Below are 24420 nucleotides of genomic sequence, written 5' to 3'. Positions count from 1 at the left end.
TAATAGACGATGTTTTGTGCCTAGGGAAAAACTTGTTCAAAAAGGCAGATGTAAGTTGTTCATATGTTTCGATTGATTCGGAAGCCAAACTGTACAGCCACGACTTGGCTTTATCTTTTAAAGAAAAGGGGAATAACCTGAGTTTCAAAGCATCATCATCAAGGTTTCTAATTTTTAGGGTACTACAAATTTCCTCAAAGTCCCTAACATGGAAGTATGGGTTTTTATTTTATTTCCCTAAAAAGATTGGGAGCATATGTAGGGTCCCAGGCCTAAGTTCATAATTTGCTTCAGTTTCAGCTAACCTGATACAGGAGGGACGAGTAGTCCTAGTAGGGTTCAACAAAGCTTTTAAAGTTGTCATTTCTGGCACTATCGGGATATTTGGGATTCTATGTAATCACAAAACAAGGCTGACTCAACCAAATCAAACCTAATTTTCTAGCAAACAAAAAGCATGATGGTTCCACTTAGATTGTTTCTAGACCAGCTTCTATTCTTTAGAAAAAGAACTCGTTACAATCTGAGCAAACCCCTCTGGAATCAATCCGAGTCAAAGTAAGTTGAATCGAGGCGAGGGAAGATCAGTGGAGCTTTGATACCCAAGGCCTCACCGGCTACAAGGCGGCGCAATCACGCATTCAACTCACAGAAACCATCATGAACTTCGAAGTATGCTCAAAAGAGTAACCAATATTTTTCGAACGACTTTCCTATTAAGCTCGTTACCCCATCGGTCTCGTTCTAGTCAAAATTTTAGGCTTAGGTTCGCGTTTGATTTCGTTTTCCTAAGGCGGGCAAGAAGAGAACGGTGATGAAATCCGAACCCTTATCTTGTATGGCCAGTCCTTGCCCTTTACTAGGAAATTAAAGCAGCCGTTTTCAAGTCCTCAACATATATGCAAACGGAGGAATACAGTAAACCCGCTGACAGAGGATTCGCGGGTGTTTCGAAAAACTTACCTCCCGTACCAGACGGGCAAAGAACCGCTGAAGTCGACTCGGGCCACGGCTCCTATGTCATGTACGAACCCGAGAGGCCGAGGCGATATCGTAATCACCGTCCTTCTCTGCACACAATTTTTATTTAAACCAACCCTTCCGTAGGGTTTAAAAATAATAATGTCCCAGTCCAAAAATAAAGTTCAAAAAGTGTCCAAAAATAACAAGAAAAATTACAAAAAATAAAACCCTATTTACAGTTTCTAAAAATAAAACAAAATAACTATATACAAAATCTTCTTCTTCACTCCTTTTGGATTCCTCTTTTCTTTCCTTATTTGGCGATGCTTTCCTTTTATAGTACTTTTTCTTTCCTTGTAGCTTCGCTCCAATCTGAAAAGAATCGAAAAATACCAAAGGCGTAAAAGAGAACAAAAATTCTAAAATAAATAAAATAAATCTAAAACCTAAAACCTAATACAAATCCGCGTCGGCGGCGCCAAAAATTGATGTAGTTTTTATGTTGTTGTAGAAAGTGGTAGTAAAGTATCGTTCACTCAGATTTGTGAAGATTCGATTTTAGATTCAAACTCAATAGAAAACTTAAGAAGTTGTTGTTATCAAGATTATAAAAAGCACCAAGACTCAGGATTCCACCATTAACCAATTAACTGATTTAATCTAATCAATATTCATGTAATTCTTTGCGTTTAAAGTGATTCTAATTTATTGCCTCTAGTATATTTTCGAAGTAACAATTGTATACATCAAGCATGAAACATCAAAAGTCTTAAGCTAAGCATGCTTCATCAAAACGGATCACAATCATTCAATAAAAATCAATTTTCCAATATTAGTTCCATGCAAATAATCATAAAAGAAATTGCAAGAACTAATTAAAATAGAAATATACCACTTTTCATGGAATAATGGCTTCCTCCGTCGACTCGGCTAAGGGGTTTAGCTCCTCATATTATTCAGGTGCTCAAAATACATGTTTGTTGCCCAAAAGTTGATTAAATAGAAGAGAAGGTATGAAGCAGCGTGTTTGTAACAGTTGTAATTGTTACAAAACGCATTGTCACAGAAAGCACTGTTACAGAGAAATACTAACAGTAATAATTGTTGCAGACTGTTACAGGAACGATAGAAAATATATGTTGTTGAATAAAAGACTGCTCTGAAGGGTCTAATGTTCTTCGTGTTCTTCAGCAGCAGCAGCAGAACTCGAGTTCCTGCAACTTCGATTTCTCGACTCTGTAGTGTTCTAAACTTTCCCCAAACAGTCCGACCTTCTTCCTTGAACTCCCAACAACTTATATATAGCCAACAGAGCGATTTAATCTCCCCAAAAATCCTCGAAATCTCTTCTTTCCTTCCTTGGCAGTTACGGCAATAATCTCTTCCCAAAATTGTTTCACGCGTTTCTGAGCTTTCCAACTTATCTCAAACTCTTCCTTAGATAGATATGTATCTTTGGAAATAGTTTCTTGCCTTTAGTCTTCCTGGAATTCCAAAAATAAGTCCAACAGCAAACCGTTGACTTCTATTTCTTTTTCCGGCTATTCTAGCCAATTTGGGTTCAAACAAAAGACTTCACCAGGCCTGTTTAGGCCTAGGGAGTAAACCCAATCAATTTCAGCCATTGAATCGCTCTGGAACTCGATCGAATAATCACCCAAAAATCACGCAGACGTGAACAAAATTTTCCCGCCAATTTTTTTTATTTGAATTTGGTAAGAAAGTGACCTCCCCCTTATCTATGGCTGGTATCCCTTTAGCAGATGCCTGGAAATGGGTCACCCCTTAGTAATTAGGTTACCCCTTATCCAAAGTGAGAGTCCGTATAGTAATTTTCTCCCACGAGCGCAAAAATCACTTTTTTAGCCAATTTCGCCGCAAAAGCTTATTTCTCCAAAAATACCTACAGGGACATAAAAAGCCATAATAAATATAAAATCGAGCACTAATAATATATACAATTGAGATTATATAAGGCACAAAAATGTGCCTATCAAATACCCCCAAACTTATTATTTGCTAGTCCTCGAGCAAATCTAAAATAGAAAATAAAATCCTAACTCACTGTCGCAGACATCGTCGATTGCATTTAGCGTATGCAATAAGCCTTTAAACCCCTAGGTGGCCCTAGTGGCCGAGTTATAGTCTCGGGAGGGCTTACCAGAGATATACCCACAAAACCTTTACTCCAGACCCTAACTATCTACGCAGAACCTTGGAAGGCACTAAAGAATCTCCTTGGTTGGCATACTTATTGACTACAAGAGGAAGTACCCTGATGCGAAATTCCAATTGTTGTACACGAATTTGCACTCAAGCATACTAAAATTCATATATAAGTGACAGATCTCTACTCAGATAGTCGCACTATGGACATCAATATCCGGGAAATTAATGGTAGCAGAAGATTCAGGAGGGAGCATAAGGACGATTCAAAGCATGGGTGCTCAATTTCAAGGCTCAATTTTCAACAAATTAGGTAACCCTAATTTCTGATTTTTGGGAAAAGGGGGAAGAACCCTAATTTTAATCTGTGGGTATAAATATGTACTGTTGGGTTGTGTTATAGACACGGTGTATCTCTCTGGACTAGCCAGTAGAGAATTTGCCACAAAATTTTATGCAATTCCAATTTCAGTCTTCTTATGCAATTAACAGTTGATTGTTATGTTATGTTTGAATTATTTCTGTATGATGAATGCTTGTGTTTGTAACATGTTGAGCATGAGCTAAGTAGCACTAAGCTAAGGCTCAGTTGAAGCCTTGTGTACTGTCAATTGACAGGTTGCTAGGATAGTTTTTCTGTGCCCTGTTTTGCTTGAGCAAATGGGAGATACCAATGCTCATAGTGCCTGTGATTGGCTGTGCTGTCAAAAGACAGCCACTGCTAGGGGCAAACTATTGAGCAATTTAGTATTCTTTTATTTCTAGATGTATGCATAGGATCAAACTCAACCTAGAAACATGTCATTTGATTAGGACACAAGGTGGATCCTAAGCCTTGGCTTAACCACCAATCCCTTTGCAGTCACCTCTATTCAGTTCTATTTTGCTTCCTGATCAGTTATTCTCCTTGCCTGTTTTTCTTGTTTAAATTCCTGCAATTTGTAGCTGTTGTGCACTGAAATCAGTGCACAATCCTCACCTTGCCCTTGGCTTCCAAGCCTTGGTTCTTTGCTGCTTTACCTTGTTGTTTTCTTAGCTGTTTCCTTTGCTTTACCTTGCATCCTTGGTTCATGCCATCTGCCTTCTTTGTTTCACTGCCACTATAACATTGTGAAATTGTACCTTGTTTTACATCATTTTCTAGCTTAGGAAAACTCTCTAGTTTGCTCCCACTCCCTGTGGACTTTCCCCTGCTTACCTTCTATATCATAACTTGGCCTTGTATACTTGCAAGCTTCTGTGTGTCTTTGCTTGTCACACCAAGTTTTTGGCGCCGCTGCCGGGGAGTGGTACTGCCATCTGCTGTTACCTGAACTGCTGCTGCAAAGCCTGCTGCTGCTGGTGCTGCTGCCAAGCCAAAGCCAAAGCCTGCTGTTGCTGCTGCTGTTGGTGCTTCCTCTGCCAAGCTGCTGCTGCTGCTGTTGCTGCTGCCAAGCCTGCTAGGCTGCCAACTGAAGCTGTCAACTGGGCTTGTGCACCCTCTGAACCAACTGAGCTGGGCTTGAACCAACTGAGCTGGGCTTAGTAACCTCAATCTCGCTGGGCTTGCAACTTCTGCTCATGGGCTTCGCTGCAGATTCTGCTGGGCTCTGCTCCACCTGTTGCTGCTGGGCTTGGACGTGAGCTGCTTAGGACGATCATAAAGCCCAACTGGGCTGTGCAACTAAAAGGGGACTAAAAGCCTATTTTTGGGCTTCCCTCCAAAAAACAAGTAAGCCTAACCCATGAGTTAACCCACTTGGGCCTCATTTAAATTCAAATTCGGGCTTGTAATAATTAATTTAATTATTTATTTGGGATTGTAATAATTTTTATTTTCTTTTTCTTTTTTATTTGGGACTGTAATTATTTTTTTGTTTTCTTTTATTTTTCTTTTTTCTTTTATGGGTTTGTTTTAATTATTATTATTGTTTTTATTTTCTTTTATGAGTTGTGATAATTTATGCTAGGTTTAGTTCAAAATTTTTTTTCCAAAGCCCAAATTTTTTTAAACCAAAAACAAAACCCCTTCTTTAAACCAAAACCCATTCAAAACCAAATCTTCATAACCCTTGTGGGCCAAAACTGTTTCCGATTACTCTGACTAAAATGTTAGGTACCTACTAGGACATGATTGTGACCTACAGAGACCAGACAAACAGACTTGTTAGAATTAACCCAGACGAACCTATCGAAATTCTAAGTTCTGAGGGAGACAGTCCAGATCAACCAGAAACAATGGGAGAACCCCGTACCCTCAAGGATTATATGTACCCAACTAGAGCCAGTCAACCTTCTTGTATTGTGCTACCCGAGGCTAATGGCCATTATGAGCTGAAATCAAGCACAATACAGATGCTTCCTATTTTTAGAGGTGTTGAGAATGAAAACCCGTACCACCACGTGAGAGAATTCGAGGAAATTTGTGGAACTCTGCGTTTCACTCAAATGACCGACGAAACCCTGAAGTTAAGGCTTTTTCCTTTCTCCCTGAAAGATAAGGCAAAGGCCTGGCTTTATGCTTTACAGCCTCAATCCATCATGACATGGGATGACCTCATAAAGGAGTTTTTCAAAAAGTTTTTCCCGAACCACAAGACTGCGACAATTCGTCAAAGTCTGAATAGCTTTGTGCAATTAGAAGGTGAGACCTTAGCTAGATACCTGGAGAGATTCAATGAATTATTGCTCCAATGTCCCCATCATGGTTTTGAAAAATGGAGACTTGTGCAAATTTTGTATGAAGGTCTAGATGTGTCCACCCGAACAACGGTTGAGTCGATGTGTAATGGTCTATTCGTAGATAAAACTGCTGACGCGTCTTGGGACTTCTTGATTGAAGTAGCTGAAAAGACGCAACAGTGGGAATCCATCCGTGAAACCAGAAAGACTACATCCGAAGCAAAGGCTTTTAGGATTGAAGCGGATTTTGAGGGAGAGCAAACATGGCATCAATAGTTAGGAGATTAGAAGAGTTAGAACTACATAAAAATTCAAAACCTTCCACCACTACTCTCCGAGAACATGTCGCTTCGTCTGTTTGTGCTGCTTGTAACGACCCCAACCATCAATTCCAAAATTGTCCAGATTTGCTTGCAGTCCAGGAGTCTAGGCTTGAACAGGCACATGCCATGTTTCAAAAACCAGAGCATAACCCTTATTCACAGACCTACAATCCAGGATGGAGAAACCACCCTAACTTTTCATGGTCAAAAGGACCCACTCAAGGAGGACCATCTCAACCCAATCAGAGCTATCAAAACAATCAGGGATATCAGAACAATCAAGGTTATCAACACCCGAGAAACCCTCAACAACAATCAAACTCTCAACAACAATCATATCCTCAACACAATACCGACAAGAGATTATCCACCCTAGAGGAAATGTTCCAGAGTTTGATGCAAAGTCAGAAAAATCTAGATCAAAAGATGGATCAAATGTGTGAGAGAGAAAAGGGTAAACTTCCGAGCCAACCCCAACAAAATCCAAAGAGGATATTTCAAACAGGCACAACATCCTGCACTGAAACCTCACCTGATCAAATCCATGCCATTACCACCCTCCGAAGTGGTAAAGTCATCGAGAACAACGTGGGCGAACCTAATGAATCTGATACAAATTCCACGCTGTCTCCACAACCCCAAGAAAACCAAAGAATCTGAGCAAGTTGGAAAATCTGACAATTCTACTGCTGTGAATGTCCCTTTGCCAACTCATCTTCCTGTTGCCCCATTTCCTCAAAGATTGATCTATCAACAGAAAAGTACCCATTACAATGAGATGTTAGATCTGTTCAAGAGAGTCAACATCAACATTCCTTTTCTTGAAGCAATCAAGCAAATCCCTGCTTATGCCAAATTCCTCAAAGACTTGTGCACTCAAAAGCGCAAGCTCAATGTGCAAAAACGTGCTTTCTTAGCTGAGCAGGTGAGTTCCATCATTCTGAACAAAACTCCACCCAAGTTTAGGGATCCAGGATGTCCAACAATTTCTTGCACTATAGGAGAACACACGGTCAATAAAGCGTTATTAGACCTAGGTGCAAGTGTTAACCTACTGCCATATTCTGTTTATGAGCAGTTAGGTCTTGGGGAGTTGAAACCAACATCTATCACTCTACAACTGGCAGACCGATCTGTCAAGATTCCTCGTGGAGTGGTCGAAGATGTTTTGATCAAGGTTGACAAATTCTATTTTCCCGTAGACTTCATTGTCTTAGACACTCAACCTGTACAAAACCCAGACTGTCACATTCCTGTCATCTTAGGACGTCCTTTCTTGGCTACGTCCAACGCGATCATAACTGTCGGAATGGAGTGTTAAAACTGTCTTTTGGTAACATGACGGTAGAATTGAATGTGTTCGATATTAGTCAACAACCTGTGAATCTTGATGATGATGATGTGCATGAAGTTAATATGATTGAAGGATTAATGCAAGATTCGTTGACTAACATTCTATCCGTCGACCCCTTTCAAGCATGTATGGAGAACTTTAACCCTGATTCCTATGATGATGCATACTGTAGTGACGTCCTATCTCTGCTCGAATCTGTACCTCAAATGGACGTCACTGAAAGGAAATATGAAGTGGAACCACCCCTACTCTCTGATTCCAAGCTTATTCCATCCATTGTTGAGCCACCCAAGCTTGAATTGAAAACATTGCCTAGTACGTTGAAGTACGCATTCCTAGGTTCTTCTGATACTTTACCTGTCATTATTTCATCATGTTTAGACACGGAACAGGAAAGTAAGCTTTTAGAAGTACTTAAGGAACACAAAGAGGCCTTAGGATGGACCATCTCAGATCTCAAAGGAATTAGTCCCACCATTTGCATGCACCACATTAACCTTGAAGAGAATGCCAAACCATCGAGGGAAATGCAAAGGAGACTTAATCCTAACATGAGAGATGTAGTCAAAGGAGAGATCCTGAAACTACTTGATGCGGGTATCATATACCCAATTCCCGATAGCAAATGGGTTAGTCCCATTCAAGTTGTGCCTAAGAAGTCAGGCATTACTGTGTTCAGAACGACAAGAATGAATTAGTCCCTACTCGTACAACCACAGGATGGCGAGTATGCATCGACTACAGGAAGTTGAACACAGTAACAAGGAAGGATCACTTCCCGCTCCCTTTCATTGACCAAATGCTAGAACGTGTGTCTGGACACAGTCACTACTGTTTTCTAGATGGCTTTTCCGGTTATAACCAAATTCACATTGCTCCGGAAGATCAGGAAAAAACTACATTCACGTGTCCATTTGGGACGTTTGCTTATAGACGTATGCCCTTCGGGTTGTGTAATGCACCTGCTACTTTTCAGCGTTGCATGATGAGCATTTTTTCTGACATGATAGATAGTTTTCTCGAGATCTTTATGGATGATTTCTCTGTTTTTGGTTCCTCGTTTGACGAATGTTTGAAGCATCTTGCCCTCGTGATATCCAGATGTAAAGAAAAGAACCTTGTTCTAAATTGGGAAAAATGCCATTTTATGGTGAATTCAGGAATAGTTCTAGGACACATCATCTCAGAGAAAGGAATTGAAGTGGATAAAGCTAAAGTTGACCTCATTCAACATCTACCACAACCTTGCTCTGTGAAGGAGATCAGATCATTTCTAGGTCATGCTGGTTTTTACCGGCGATTCATCAAAGATTTCAGCAAAATCTCCAGACCTCTGTGCAGTCTTCTCTCCAAAGATGTTGCCTTCAATTTCGATGCTGCTTGTGTGAAGGCATGGGAGGAATTAAAAACCCTTCTCACCACCGCTCCTATAGTCCGACCACCCGATTGGAAGCTTCCGTTCGAACTTATGTGTGATGCCTCTGATTATGCTGTTGGTGCTGTTTTAGGACAGCGAGTTGATAGACTACCATATGTGATATACTATGCTAGCAAAACCCTTAATGATGCCCAACTCAATTATTCAACTACCGAGAAGGAATTGCTTGCCGTCGTTTTCGCATTAGACAAGTTTAGATCTTATCTGATAGGGTCTAAGATCATCATATACACAGACCATGCGGCTTTGAAGTATCTTCTTTCCAAGAAGGATGCTAAAGCTCGCCTTATTCGATGGATACTCTTATTACAGGAATTCGATCTCGAAATCCGTGATAAGAAAGGTTGTGAGAATGTGGTTGCTGATCATTTGTCTAGATTAACTTTAGAGTCTATTGATGAATCTGAGCTGATTAGAGAATCATTCCCAGATGAACAGCTGATGTCTATCTCAGACCTTCCTTGGTTTGCTGATATTGTTAACTACCTCGCTACAGGTAGGATGCCCTCACGTTGGTCGAGACAAGACCGCTCTAAATTCCTGGCTGAAGTCAAACATTTCCTTTGGGATGACCCATATTTGTTTAAGTACTGTCCAGACCAAATCATTAGGAGATGTGTCCCCAACACTGAACAGAAAGATGTGATATCTTTCTGTCATGACCAAGCATGTGGAGGCCATTTCAGTGCCAAGAAAACCGCTGCAAAGATCTTGCAGTGTGGATTCTATTGGCCATCATTGTTCAAGGATTGCCATGATTATTGTGTTGCTTGTGAACGCTGTCAAAAGCTAGGAAGCATTTCGAGGAGAAACATGATGCCATTGAACCCCATTTTGATTGTGGAGATTTTTGTTGTTTGGGGGATAGACTTCATGGGTCCATTTCCCATGTCTGACAGCAAGTTGTACATCCTAGTCGCAGTTGATTACGTTTCTAAGTGGGTAGAAGCCATAGCAACCAGAACAAATGACCACAAGGTGGTACTTTCATTTCTAAAGGAGAACATATTTGCACGTTTTGGTACCCCTAGAGCTATCATCAGTGACGGCGGTTCACATTTTCGTAACAAGTACTTTGAGTCTTTAGTACGCAAGTATGGCATAACTCACAAGGTTGCTACTCCGTACCACCCTCAGACTAGTGGACAAGTGGAAGTGTCTAATAGGGAAATTAAGCACATTCTGGAGAAGACGGTCAACCCGTCCAGGAAAGATTGGTCATTGAGATTGAATGATGCTTTGTGGGCCTATAGAACAGCTTATAAGACACCAATTGGCATGTCCCCCTATCGTCTAGTGTATGGAAAGCCGTGCCATCTACCTGTGGAATTAGAACATCGTGCCTACTGGGCAATCAAAGAGCTGAACTTTCTCTGGACGAAGCTGGAATTCAAAGGAAACTTCAACTCAACGAGTTGGAAGAATTGAGAAATGAGGCTTATGACAGTGCCAAGCTGTACAAGCAAAGATGAAGATGTTTCATGACAAGCGTATTCTACGCAAATCCTTCACTCCTGGTCAGAAAGTCTTGCTGTATGACTCCCGATTACATCTTTTTCCAGGAAAACTGCGTTCAGATGGAAGGGTCCGTACCTAGTACGCACAGTTTTTCCTCATGGAGCTGTAGAGCTGGAGGATGTCTCCAACAAGAACGTTTTCAAAGTCAACGGGCAGAGATTAAAGCCATTCCTTGAGCCATTTCCACCCGACATTGAAACAACCAACCTGGAGGACCCAGTCTATGTGGACTAAACTGGTCCACTCTTTCCCTAAATAACCAAAAAGTTTTCCAAATCTTTCCCTAAAAACCAAAATTTTCGTTTTCCCATCAAAACCAAATGTTTCCCAACAAAACCAAATTTTTTCCAAAAAGTCCAATCCCATTAAAAACCAAATTTTCTTGTAGATAATGTGTTAGTTAAATTTCCTTTTGTATATTTTGTGCTCATCCATTGTGACTCCTAATATGATGGATTTTTGCCTTGAATAACGGAGTTTTAATCGAGCTGCCCGTACAATCGGGTATTCTCTCTCCTTTTACTCTACTCAGCATGTTCCTCTTCATATATTGTTTTATAATTCTTTCCATATTTTGAAACATTGAGGACAATGTTTAGTTTAGGTTTGGGGGTATAGAGTAGATACCATGATAATTTGCCATAATTGAAAACGAACTCCTTCTTCTTTTTGAAAAAATTGAAAAATTCAAAAAAAATTGAAAAATCAAAATTGAAAAAAATTAAAAAATTGAAAAAATCATAAAAATGGAGCTCATTTACCTTGAAATGTTGACTCTTGTGCAAATATGTATTATTAGGAGTCTTAGTCTAGATATTTAGGCACCCTGATTCTAGCACAATTCACATAGTGATAAGAAATTTGCACGCGCACGATCTACCAATACATGTATGGCCTCGATCTTCAAGGTGTTTGATAGGAAGTTACGATTGCCAATCACTTTAGAATACTGAACGAAACTTGACTAGCTTGTTCTTTGGTTGGTTGGGATAGAAGGTGGAGGTTACATTAAGAAAGACAACCATCGAATTTAACTGGGTGCATCAAAAAGGGCTACCTCTTGCAAAGTGTCATGTAATTTTTGTTTCCTTTTGTATATGTATCAAAAGTGTTTCCTTGTTCAAAAAAAAAAAAAAAAAAAAAAAAAAAAAAAAAAAAAAAAACGATGTATATATTCAGAAAAAAAAAAAAAAAAAAAGAGAAAAAAATATCAGAAAAATACAAAAAAATCAAGTATTTATCAATTCCATCATCTCTTGTTCCAAAAATAAAAAGAGAATAGTCAATGTAAATAGTCTCTTTTGTTGTTTCATTGTAATAAGCAAGGAGGGTGTATGCCATTGATGTACAACGCGAGTAATTGTGAAATACCTCCAACTCATTCACAATTCTCGTAAAGTCCGGACAGCTAGCTAGATTTCGACCTCAGTTCTTAGCCTGAGAAACTATCTCTTGGTGATTAGTAGTCATAACTTCAGATCTTTCTTTACACATGTGTAGATACACTTTACACTCTTATCACATGTCTTTATTTGTTATCAGTGCTAGGATTGTGCCTTCGATAGCTAGATTGACATCTCCATTTTGCTGTGAGCCTTAACTGTTTTGCACATGTCACGTTTGATGGAATCTGAGCTTATATTTTGTCCTTAGGTTTTGTAGGCACACCTCTGGTAAACCTTCACGAGACTTCAACTCGTCCACTAGGGACACTTAGTGGTTTAAAAGGCTTAGTGCATACGCTAAATGCATTCGAGAGACCAGCGACAGTGGTATAGTTAGGATTTCCTTAGTTTTGTTTTACTTGAGGACAAGTAAAATTCAGGTTTGGGGGTATTTGATGAGTGCCAAATATTGTATATATTTATCCCTTTTTGTTGGCATTTAACTCATCTTTTATGCATTAATTCTACATTTTATCCCATATTCTGTATTTTCATTGTTTTCAAGAATAAATATTTTTCTTACTTAATTTTGCATTTTTAGGTAATAAATAAAGATTGGATGAGTTGCGGAGCAAAAAGAGCAGAAAAGTGGTGAAAAGCCGGGAGAAATTACGCAAGGAAGCCGCAAAGAATGGAGCGCACGTCCAAAAAGCTGGAAATGGGCTCAAGAAGAAGAAAGTTGCTCTTAAAGAAGAAGTGGGCTCAAGGTTTTCCAAGCCCAAACTCATTTCCCAAACCCATATTCTATACCCAAAAGCCTAAAAACCAAATCCATACCCGCTTGCGTCTTCAGCCGTCAGATCAGTTCTCAGAAGCATCCGACGGTCGCTCCCTTGCTGTACATCGAAGTTTGATATCTCCGCCTAACGCTACAACACCTAACTCCATCTGGCGTCGTTGATTTTGTTGTATTATATAATCCAGCGGTCGCTACAAGCTTCACTCCATCTCGCCGTCAGATTGTTCTGCCATCTTCCCATCCATCGGTCCAGCTTCGCGAAACATCAAAATCCTCTACACCTGCTCAACACCCTAGCAACCTATACCTATACCCTAAACTATCGACCCATTCTTCTCCTCTTTCTTTCTTCTTCTTCCCCTCTCCTGCAACAGTGACCCTTCCCCCAAATCACTCCACCATCCTTTCCCCAAATCATTCAACCATCACCATAACCTCCACCATCACCCGACAGAACAAACCCCCAAACAATCCCCCTAAACCTAGCTGTTTTATCCTCTCTCACCAACTGTCCTAGGTGAGGTTGATAAAACATCTCGATTTAGGGAAATTAATGGTAGCAGAAGATTCAGGAGGGAGCATAAGGACGATTCAAAGCATGGGTGCTCGATTTCAAGGCTCAATTTTCAACAAATTAGGTAACCCTAATTTCTGATTTTTGGGAAAAGGGGGAAGAACCCTAATTTTAATCTGTGGGTATAAATATGTACTGTTGGGTTGTGTTATAGACACGGTGTATCTCTCTGGACTAGCCAGTAGAGAATTTGCCACAAAATTTTATGCAATTCCAATTTCAGTCTTCTTATGCAATTAACAGTTGATTGTTATGTTATGTTTGAATTATTTCTGTATGATGAATGCTTGTGTTTGTAACATGTTGAGCATGAGCTAAGTAGCACTAAGCTAAGGCTCAGTTGAAGCCTTGTGTACTGTCAATTGACAGGTTGCTAGGATAGTTTTTCTGTGCCCTGTTTTGCTTGAGCAAATGGGAGATACCAATGCTCATAGTGCCTGTGATTGGCTGTGCTGTCAAAAGACAGCCACTGCTAGGGGCAAACTATTGAGCAATTTAGTATTCTTCTATTTCTAGATGTATGCATAGGATCAAACTCAACCTAGAAACATGTCATTTGATTAGGACACAAGGTGGATCCTAAGCCTTGGCTTAACCACCAATCCCTTTGCAGTCACCTCTATTCAGTTCTATTTTGCTTCCTGATCAGTTATTCTCCTTGCCTGTTTTTCTTGTTTAAATTCCTGCAATTTGTAGCTGTTGTGCACTGAAATCAGTGCACAATCCTCACCTTGCCCTTGGCTTCCAAGCCTTGGTTCTTTGCTGCTTTACCTTGCTGTTTTCTTAGCTGTTTCCTTTGCTTTACCTTGCATCCTTGGTTCATGCCATCTGCCTTCTTTGTTTCACTGCCACTATAACATTGTGAAATTGTACCTTGTTTTACATCATTTGCTAGCTTAGGAAAACTCTCTAGTTTGCTCCCACTCCCTGTGGACTTTCCTGCTTACCTTCTATATCATAACTTGGCCTTGTATACTTGCAAGCTTCTGTGTGTCTTTGCTTGTCACACCACCTATCACAACCAGCAGCATAAAAGTGGTTAGGTTATTATAGCCTATTTGCGGGATATTTGAAACGACAGAGATAGAGAGGGTATAATTGAGAGGGAAGTAAAGACGATTTTGGGAACCGTCGCCATTTATGGGCGACACGTTCGGAGTGGCTGGGAGATGGAACCTTATAAGAGCCTGAACGCTTGCTGGGGGAAACCATTGGTTTTCCTTATTAACATTTCCTTTGAGACTTCCCTTTTTCCTGTGAGATCTATCATGGATGGAAATCAGAGTGGCATTGATCGAAAAGGCAAGCACAAGTTGATTGAGGTGGAGGAAGAGCCACGAATTCACTGGTATCCCTATGAGAATTTGGTGAGTCGGTTGCCATATGGTGTAGCTTTTCCACAAGGGTGTGAGTCTCTTGATTTTCAAGCGAATTTTGATTGGTATTTGAGGGATATGCAGCATAACATTAAAGTGAAGATTGAAGAAGAATTCTTTCAACAAGATGGTCCCCCTGGAGTTGTGCATGAATTGTTTCTTGATTTCCCTGTTGAAAGATTGATGCAGTTCTTCAAGCAGAATAAAGCTCCTCATGTTCAGCAAGATGTTGGTAATCCTTTCCTTAAACCTGGGATTCAGATAGAGGATGGTGGGTGTCGCATGCCTGGTGCCACTCATTCTATGAGAGATGATATGTCTTCTCTTACTGCTTCTGATCAATCCTTGCCTTCTTTGAAGCCCAAACGAAATGGTTCTGACGATGATGATTGGGTATTGTATACCTATCATCCAAAGTTTGGTCCATTCGAGGTGCATGAGGGAGTTGCCATTGTTGCAGACCGATTCCTGGTGTCTGGTTTGAGCAGGGTTGGTTTTCAATCCATTACTCTCCAACCTGAAGAACGGTTCATGGTGCGACAATTGGCTGCACATCCATGGGGAAGAGATGAGCCAATGCGATTTCCAGTGTTGGATGCTTTGTGTCCGACAACTGGTAATATTGGTCAAGAGATATTTTCTCAAGCAGCCTCTAATCCAGCCACTGATCCATCCACTGTTCCAGCTACCGATCCAACAACCAAGCCAGTTCCACCAATGCATACTTCTGATGATGTTACGGTGTCGTATGAGGCTGGGCAGGACATATAAGATCAGGTTACCCCTCCTTCTCGAAGGCAAGCTCCAAATTTCACCCGACGTTTGAAGAGAAGTTTGAGCCGAACCGTTAGCCAGGGGACTCGGAGCCGAACTCAGCAATAGAAGTAGCAGGTAAGTGACAGTTTGAATTTCTATCTCTCTATTAGTAATTGGAGGAGGGGATATGAATGTTGAAGTTCGAACTTCCATCTCTCCATTAGTTATTAAAATCTTGATCAGAACAAGTTTAATTTTTTGGTTTTGAAGTTTGAATTTGTAAGTAATTTGGATAATTTGGGAACTTCTAGTAATATGATGGTAGTATGTTTTTAATATGGTAATTGGATTTGTGATTGGGTTGAATCTGTTTGTGGATAAGTGGTAGATGTTAAATTTTCTATGGGTTAACAAGTCACTAACATCTAGAGAAGAGGTGAGGTTGACAGTAGTGTGCTTAGGATAATTTGGCAGTAAAGCAAGGATAGTTAATATATGGGTTGCTCTTTTATTCTTATAAGAAAAACAGAGGAATTGCATACCTGAATTTCATGAAGGATTAGATTTCTGATAGGATAGTGGGTAGTAATTTGGTTTTGGGGTTGTGGGTAGCAGTTTGAAGTGGTATCAGGCTCTTGAAAAGGAGGCTGAAGTTAAGATTGTTGTAGAACTCTAGTATCAGCTAAACATGGTATGATTGTGTAGATGATTGTGGCTTGAGGTTGAGCTTATATTCTTGATCGATTTGTGGTACTAGGGAACTGATTTGGGTTGTCACGATTGTAACTACCAATAGGTTTGGTAGCAAGAGAATCAGTGGTTTGTGTGAGTTCCGCAAGGCCGATGGATCTAGTGATTCTTGTTTTTCCTGGAGATTTAGTGATTCATGTAATTTCTGAGCTTTCTGTGATGCTTGTAAACCTTGTGATGTCTGTGATTTCTGCGATTTCAGCAATATCTGCAATGTTTGTGATGTTAGTGATGTTTGTGATGTTTGTGAATTCCTGCATTGTATCCTTTTTAGTGATAGATTTACTTTCAGCCATGTAATAGTATAAGCAGTTGCACTGGGTGATGATGAGATTTCTGGTGAGATATTGTGATTGATTAGCCATCAGTACAAGGGAAGCTTAGATAAGAGATTAGACCATAGGAGAAATCATAAGAACAAAAGCATAGAGTAAAGAAGAAGAAGGAGGGGGAGAACCAGCTATCTCCGGCAGAGAATACCGGTAGAACGCCGGTGAGAAATGACCGTTAAAGAGACGTTGGGGAGAAAAGAACAAAGAAATGGCTAGAAATAAACAGGAGTTTTTAAGTTTCAGGCAAAGAAGATTTTTGGTTTTGTGAGTTTGTATGACTCATTCTCTTTCCTCAAAAATCCACCTCATTGTCGTCATTCAAGGAAGCTAGAAACAAAAGAATAAAAGATGGTGTTCCCCATGGAACATAGCTGATCCGACAGGATAAAATGCTGGAAACTGGGGAAATTCCCTCACCACTGTTACAGTCATGCTGATAACACAAAAGCCTGGGATTAGGCTTGGGACGACACGACATCCTTCAGCCCGATCTCTCACGTTGAAGTTTTTTTTGCTTATTACCAAGCAGCTTAGTTTACTCTTTTTGCCTTCCCATAATCTTCCTGACTTGTCAAAATTCAGAGCAGTTCCTATGGAATGAACAAACTCAGGGTTTGTTCATTTTTCTCCCACTATGGAATGAACAAACATGAAAAATGGATGTTCAAATCAACAAATCTGTTGCTTTGAATATTGAGTCGGAACATCCACCGCGCGTCTGTGGTAAGGACGGGCGCCATTGCTACCAACGCTGGTGTCCGAAGGAGAAAATGCTAGCGTTTGAATGTCCAACGCGCATTTTAAATTAAAGCGCCCGCGTCAGTATTAAAAGCGCCAGCATCTGTCCCAATGACGCTAACGGCTCAATATGATCGGCTGAAAAATCTTGTGATCCAACGCCTACATTTTTTGAATTCTATAAATACTCCTTATTTCAAAATTCACACATTCTACACATTCTTCTCTTCACTCTCAATTCTTGATTGAACATGTCTCGGCCCCGGTTAGTTCGGCGATTTCCATGTGCTAAAGAAGAAGATGAATCTATTGTCAGAAACTGTGTTTTTTTTATCCACTCAGCTTGATTCGGCAAACTATCCATGGGTGAATTTCTGGCGGTTATTCACGATGGGTTCTGCAGTGACACCCGTAATCCGAGTCGTCGTTCTATATGCGACATAGAACATCGTTTTGGTACAATTAAGAAAGAAGTAAGTGAGTTTGTAGCTTTAACCATACAAGTAAATCAATATCGACTGAGAGGTGAAACTGATGCTGAGATGGTAACAAAATCTTTGGCTGAATGGCGAAGATGGAAAAATGTGGCTTTTCCTTTCGACAAATGTTTTGAAATCCTTAAGGTGTTGAACAGTTTCAACCCCTTGTTTTTTACAGTCCGGAATCACAAAGAGGGGTTTGGTATCTGGGAGAAATAGTGCAGTACCAAATACAAGGTATATTTGCAATTGCAATTAACCGGTACAACAAATGCAAACCTCTGCATCAGATTTTTGTCGGCTAAGAATAACCGGTTGGGAAAGGTATGAACTAAATACACAGTTGGATATTAGTGAAGCGCAGTATGTCAACTGGTACACGTCAATTACGAAGCCTGTGATTGGGACAAAAAACATGCACGTCTATGGGGTTGATTTCCCAGGGTTATCAAACATGTCCCGTAACCAAATATCGTTCCTAGCCAACCACCTCCAGAAAAGCCAAGCTTTATGAATTATCCCAGGACGGGTGCAAGTTCTTTATCATCCTCGTCAAATATGCCTGAAATTCGTTGGGAGCTGCAAAGTATTACTTCACAAGGTGAGCCAACCACGATCCTCTTGTTTCCCAAGGTATGGACCGTGATTATTCTTACTACAATGTCACTTCCAGTAAGGAAGAGTTGCCAATTCGACTCAACTATTTGCATTGGCGGAATCGGCAAGTAGAGGCGATGCACTTGGAACAACTACGAAAATGGCAGACAAACACAATGTTTGGATTGACTCTAACTGTAAGTCCAACTGCAAATGATGATGGGCGGCGGTCACATTCTTCCAATTTCACCAGGAGCAACAGATCATTGCACGAAATTAAAGAAACCGACAGATCATGGCAAGAAAGTGAAGAAACAGTGGTACGAGAAACACAGCACAATGTGATACGAGAAACACAGTACAATACTAATTCACCACAAATTGTGTCTGTATCTCAACCTCGGACATTCCGGCTTGAACCTAGGCGTATTTCATCAACATTCTCGCCCTATAACCCAAATGAATGCTACACACCAACACCACCACAACAACAAACCTCTTATATGCTTGGAGGACCGAGTACACAGAGCGCTCTCCAATCGCCTAATTTTGTTCATCCAGATCAATCGCCTAATTTTGTTCAGCCAGGTCAATCGCCTAATTTTTTTCAGCCAGGTCAGCCCGGTCTATCAGGTCTATCTCCGGGTCTATCAACATTTAGAAATTTACATACTATGTTGGCTTTGGATGATTTCCCAGGTCTATCCCCAAGACTTTCTGAATTCTTGGCTCTAGAAAATAACAATGAGGGAGCTAGAGATGAGCAACGTTAGAGAGATTAATGTAATTTTTAATTATGCTACATTTGTAGTTTTAGTATTAAAAGTACGACAGTCTTAATTAAATAAAATTACATATGTTTAAAAGTAAGCATTTTACATTGGCTTCACTAAATTACGACGGACTACATTACATTAGATTCACTAATGAGAAGAAGTTCTAGGTGGAACAAATACGCATAGAATAATCAAGAATACTTACTCCAACATCATCATTATACTGAGGTAAATCAACGTAAGGTGAACAACTACGTTGTTGTGGTTCTGAGTCATCTGATGTAACCTCTGCAGAAAACTGGAACCAAAGACGTCGCTGCCAGTGTTCTTCTCTAAGTTGTTCTTCATATACATGTCCAACATTGGAAATCTAACTGTCCCATCTTTTAGGATTGGTTTACCAACACGGAAGTAGGTATACCACCAATACTGCAAATTACTCCATAATTTTAGTATTTAGTGATAATAATAAATTTAAAAATAATAATTTTGATATTTACCTCTATGATGCTCCAGAAACCTGTGAAGTTTCCGTCGCCCAAGGACGCTTTATCCAGCGCACAGTACAATTCTGCTAAAATTGCAGACCCCCAGTCATAATCTGGTGCTTTGTCGAGATCTTCTAACGCTTCAAGCCAGCCAACATGAGCAACAAAAGTTGAGTTTAATGCCTGACCAAGTACCCATAAGATAAACATCCTTTCGAGTTCAGGATAGTCATCTGCATGTTCTGGGTTTGGTTAGGAAAATCTTCAAGGCCGCACATCTAATCCCACCTCCTTTCAAATCTTTATAGTCTCGACGCATATCGCAAACGAGGGACAAAGCGTCTCCCATTTACTATTTGACATCCACTCGTCTTGGTTGAATGGTGGCGGGTCTTGCATTCCACTTGGAATCCCAACAATGAAATACAAATCAAGGGGAGTAATTCCTATTACAAGTATAATATCAACTATGATTAATTCTTTTGATTATTTAATAATTATTTAAATTTTTTAATTTAAATTAAGTTAAAAACACTTACCAATTTCGAAATCCATAAAATGGAATGTGTGCGTCGTCATCCACCACCTTTCTACCACTGTTTTCGGAATTTTTTTGTTATGTTTTCTAGGCTTTATTCTATAAAGCGCACGCCAAGGATATATGTCAACCCTTTTTCGGACTGCAGCCGGTAGACCAACATAAACAACATTTAATTCTGAAAATCCACCTCTCGTGACATAATAATCCTCAGATCGTTCATGATGCCCCGACACATGACTTGGGACTAATGGTGGAGCAACAACTATATTTAGGTTAGCAAACTCTTCTTCTCGATTTTGAGAAAAGTTTACACCTGTGTGAGGCAACGCTGTCGATTCATTTTTTCGATCTCTTTTCTTCTTTATACAATTCACCGTTCTTCTCGCTACGTTCATATTATATTAGAAATTTTTGATTTAGAAGAGTTTTAGAAGAAAGAAATGGAAGTGGTGTGACTGAAAATGAAATCATCAATAAAACGAATTTATGGTGTTGAAATTCGAACGTTAGAAATATAGGCGTTAGAGAGTCGACCGTTAGAGACTTTGTGTCTAACACCCGAGTTAGGACACCGAACGCCCGCGTCAGGTCTACGAACGCCCGCGTTCTGTCTTCCAAGCCCGAGTCTGTCTTTCGGTCGCGCGCCTCTTCCAACGCCCTGCGCTTTACCATAGTGGAAAACCCAGTTTGGCCATCCACGTGGCTCAACAAATGTTTGAGTTTGGCCATTGCCATAGGAATTGCTCTCAGTGTTTACATTATCGAAGGACAATTTTTCTTTAAAATTGCGGGACTTTTGTTTAGGCGAAATTAGGGGGAGACCTAAAATAAATAATATTCACATTGTCAGACCCACAATTAATTTTCGGTACTGTGACACCCATAATTATTTCCGTGACACACAAAATTATCCGAAATTATTAAGAATCAATATATAAGTCATTATGCATATTATTTTTTCAGGCATAATTCGTTATGTAACCTAATTTTTCAGGGGTATAATTGGCAACACAACTTGGATATAACATACCTAAAAATTCGCGCCTTGGAATTTTACCAATTTTATATCGTTGGAAATCTTTTTAAGAGAGCTACGCAACGAGTACAAACAAGAATATCAAATTTTTGTTTTTCATGAAAAAATCGGAGGTGATCATCATTTTAGGCAAAATTCTCGAAAACTTGAAACATAACCATTATGCAGCCACCAAAAAAGATGCATAACACATTCTGCAGGCGCATAACGAATTATGCAACAATTTTCTCGACTGCATAACAAAGTTATGCATCTATAACAAGTTATGTAGCCATTGTTTTGGTTGATTTTAGTGCGTACATAAAAAATTAATGCATTATGCAATCATATTTTCGGATGCATAACAGGTTATGCACATATTTTCTCGATGCATAAAAGATTGTGCAACAATTTTTCCTATGCATTATGCAACCATATTTTCGGATGCATAACAGGTTATGCAGTTATTTTCGTGACTACATAACATGTAATGTAGATATTATCATAGGTGCATGACAAGTTATGCAAGCTTATTTTTTGTTGGTTTCAATACTAAGCAAAAAGTAGCTGCATAACGTGTTATGCAACCGTTTTCTAAATTGCATAACAAGTTATGAAGAAAAAAAGTTGTATAACGTGTTATGCAACTAATTTCGAGAATGCGTAACAAGTTATGCAACAAATTTGTAGATGCATAATGCATAACCTATTATGCATCACTATTGCACGTCACACTCACACCAAACTCATTTACATTTCCATCTCCTTTGCCTTGCCACTGCAGCATGCTTTTAGCTCCATTTTCTTTTAAATGCGTAACCCATCGAAACCAACATCAACACCACCATTGACTAATTTCTGAAGAAGTCATTTTATCGAACAACTGGTGTGTGTCTGGCAAACAAGCCTTCACTCACACTAGAGCTAACTATTAGTTTTGGACACCCAATTGTTGTTCCTCATCATCTATACACAGGAAACTCTTAGTTAAAACAAAAAACAATGTCTAACAAGCAGGTGCTAATTCATACTACTAACAACTATTGAATCAACAAATTTGTAGATGGATTGTCTCTTTTCCGAAAAACCCCATACATGCCTCATAATCATATGGTGTTCATACCTTCCCACTAATTTTGGTACGAAGATAATCACATTTCTCATAGAAGGGAGGAGAAAACGAATTTTGACGATACCTGGAGCTGAGAAATTTCATTCCAAATCAAATGAAAATAGAAGAATATTTTGATGATAAAGCAAAGAAAATTAGATACAATCTTATCTTTCTTTTGTGCTTACTAGAGAATGGAAGAAATTGGAGAAATGTTCCTTACTGAAGTCTAGACTTTATTATGATGTGATCTGAAGGGTTGTACTGCGAGCACCAAGGTTACATTTTATAGCTTGCTCTCACCGAGAGGAGCTAACTTGTTAAGGTTTAATGCTGTTTAAGTTTTGATTAATAGCTGCCATCCTCTTATTAGAGATTTGTTCTCACATCTTCTGTTAAAGGCTGGAATGGAAGAGGAATTTTTTTTTTCTAGGATTGCATTAGTTTGATTATTATAAAAAATGACAATGAGAGTTAAAATTGTGAAACTGGTACCAGTTAATGTTATATTTTGATTCATCTACACAAGTACATTTTTTTCATATTGTGCAACATTGTTGGAATGAACTTGCAGAATCCAAGCGGAGGAGGTGGTTTTGGTCGAGGTCATGGTCATGGTCGTGCTGGACCTGCAAGCTCTGACCTTGCTTGAGTGATGCATGCTCTTCCATTCAATTTTGAAGCTTGAAGTTTATCCATCTAGGAAAACTGTGACTTTTTTTAAGAGTTTATCAAGTAGTGATTCTGATTCTCTTAGAAACTATAGGGTTATTTATTGAGCATTCTGTTTTTAATGAGTAGTTAGTTAAGAATGAACAGAAATTTTCCATTTAATCTGATGTCCTGTATTTCTTTTTTGTTAAGACTGGATTGAGCCCAAGTCCATCAGCTTCTTCATGGGTATGTTCATTAAGCAGTTGTCTTCCAACATTCTTTTAGAAATGAGGATCATTGTGGAAGACCTTTCACTTCTTACCTTGTGAATGGGTTATGTTATTAGTTATAACCTCTGAATCCACCTTGCTGGCAGAAAGATTTCCCAAAATCTGCCTATTAGGGGATTATTCTGAATCCAGTTGTAGCCTGGGCGTGACACATTTTTTTGGCCAGCATGACAAAAAACAATAAAAAAAGAAGACAGAATGGAGAACTCCGTCAGTCATTTACATGTAACATCAAAGAAGTGACAGTACACAACCATATAAGAAAACAACAACTTATTGAAGGTTAGACTGGTTGGGCATCGCATCAAATGTGATGCTTGTTATACTACTCATTAGTAGTAATACAAATAATTCAAATCTAATAAAAAAAATAATAATGTTGAATTACCAAGGAATTTTCTGACCATTCCAAGCAAAGAATTTACCATTGTCAGAGCTCTTCACTTTGTTGATGATCTCTAAGAGCTTCTGAACAGAGAATTCCCTGGTGAGCAACTTTCCTTCGGCAATATTTCTCTGGAAGGCCTTCGTCAGATCTGTATCCACTGTGCCAAGATGCAATAAGATGCAAGCTATCGGATCTTTCTTGCGCCCAAATTCCATAGATACACTCTTCGTCACTGGTTGCAGCAATTAATTATTACAACTAAAATAATAGATATTAATAATAAAAACAAGTTCCATCACTGTATAAACTAGCTGCATAATGCAAACCAATTAGATTGCTTGAGGCTTGATCAACTAGCATTAGATGAAATAGGTACATCCAGATTCTTATAATATGTCCCTTAATCAGAAGAACCTAGAAAGCAAATGAACATGCATTGATGAAACTGAGAGAAATTTTTAAGTAGAAGAACCTACATTGATTAAGTGCAGTTTTCAAAGATCAGTATGAACCATCCTCCTAAGAGGTTGTCACCTATAGAACCCACTCTAGAGCTTAAGTTTGCCACAACAACAACATCTCGTCCAGTCCCAGATCCCCCTCCCTTCTTTAAAAGCGGCCATATATGCTGCAAACTCAACCCACCAAGAAGTTGGCTTCATCTTAAATTGGTTGTTCACCAGACTTAAAATAAGAGCTGAAAGGGAACATTTTTGGAGTATCTGGAAACAACTTGTATTAATTTACAGTAAAAAATCAAATTATGTAGAAAGAAAAATTGATTACGGTTCGAGGAGTGACAGTTAATTGTACTCGACAGTCACATGACTCACATTGCATGGAAACCTGAATTATGTTTACAAACTCGAATTGCCTAGAATCCCTGAATAATGAATGGTATTTACTAATAACAAAGTCGTGGAGTGATTTCGGGTAGTTCTATAATGG

At 39.4% G+C, this 24420-nt stretch overlaps 1 protein-coding gene across 1 annotated transcript in view; it reads right to left on the bottom strand.

Annotated features, from left to right (window-relative positions):
- Positions 1-23468: 23468 nt before the first annotated feature.
- Positions 23469-24420, bottom strand: part of LOC113280618 (uncharacterized oxidoreductase C663.09c-like) — a 100212-nt gene continuing 99260 nt past the window's right edge. The window contains 3 exon segments of the mRNA XM_026529224.1: positions 23469-23704; positions 23949-23983; positions 23985-24100. Coding sequence (XP_026385009.1) covers positions 23469-23704; positions 23949-23983; positions 23985-24100 — 387 coding nt within the window.

This window comes from Papaver somniferum, chromosome 1 (genome assembly GCF_003573695.1).
Source record: "Papaver somniferum cultivar HN1 chromosome 1, ASM357369v1, whole genome shotgun sequence".
Lineage (NCBI taxonomy): Eukaryota > Viridiplantae > Streptophyta > Magnoliopsida > Ranunculales > Papaveraceae > Papaver > Papaver somniferum.
Note: the sequence above shows the minus strand (reverse complement) of the source record. Positions and strands in the feature narration are given on the sequence as shown.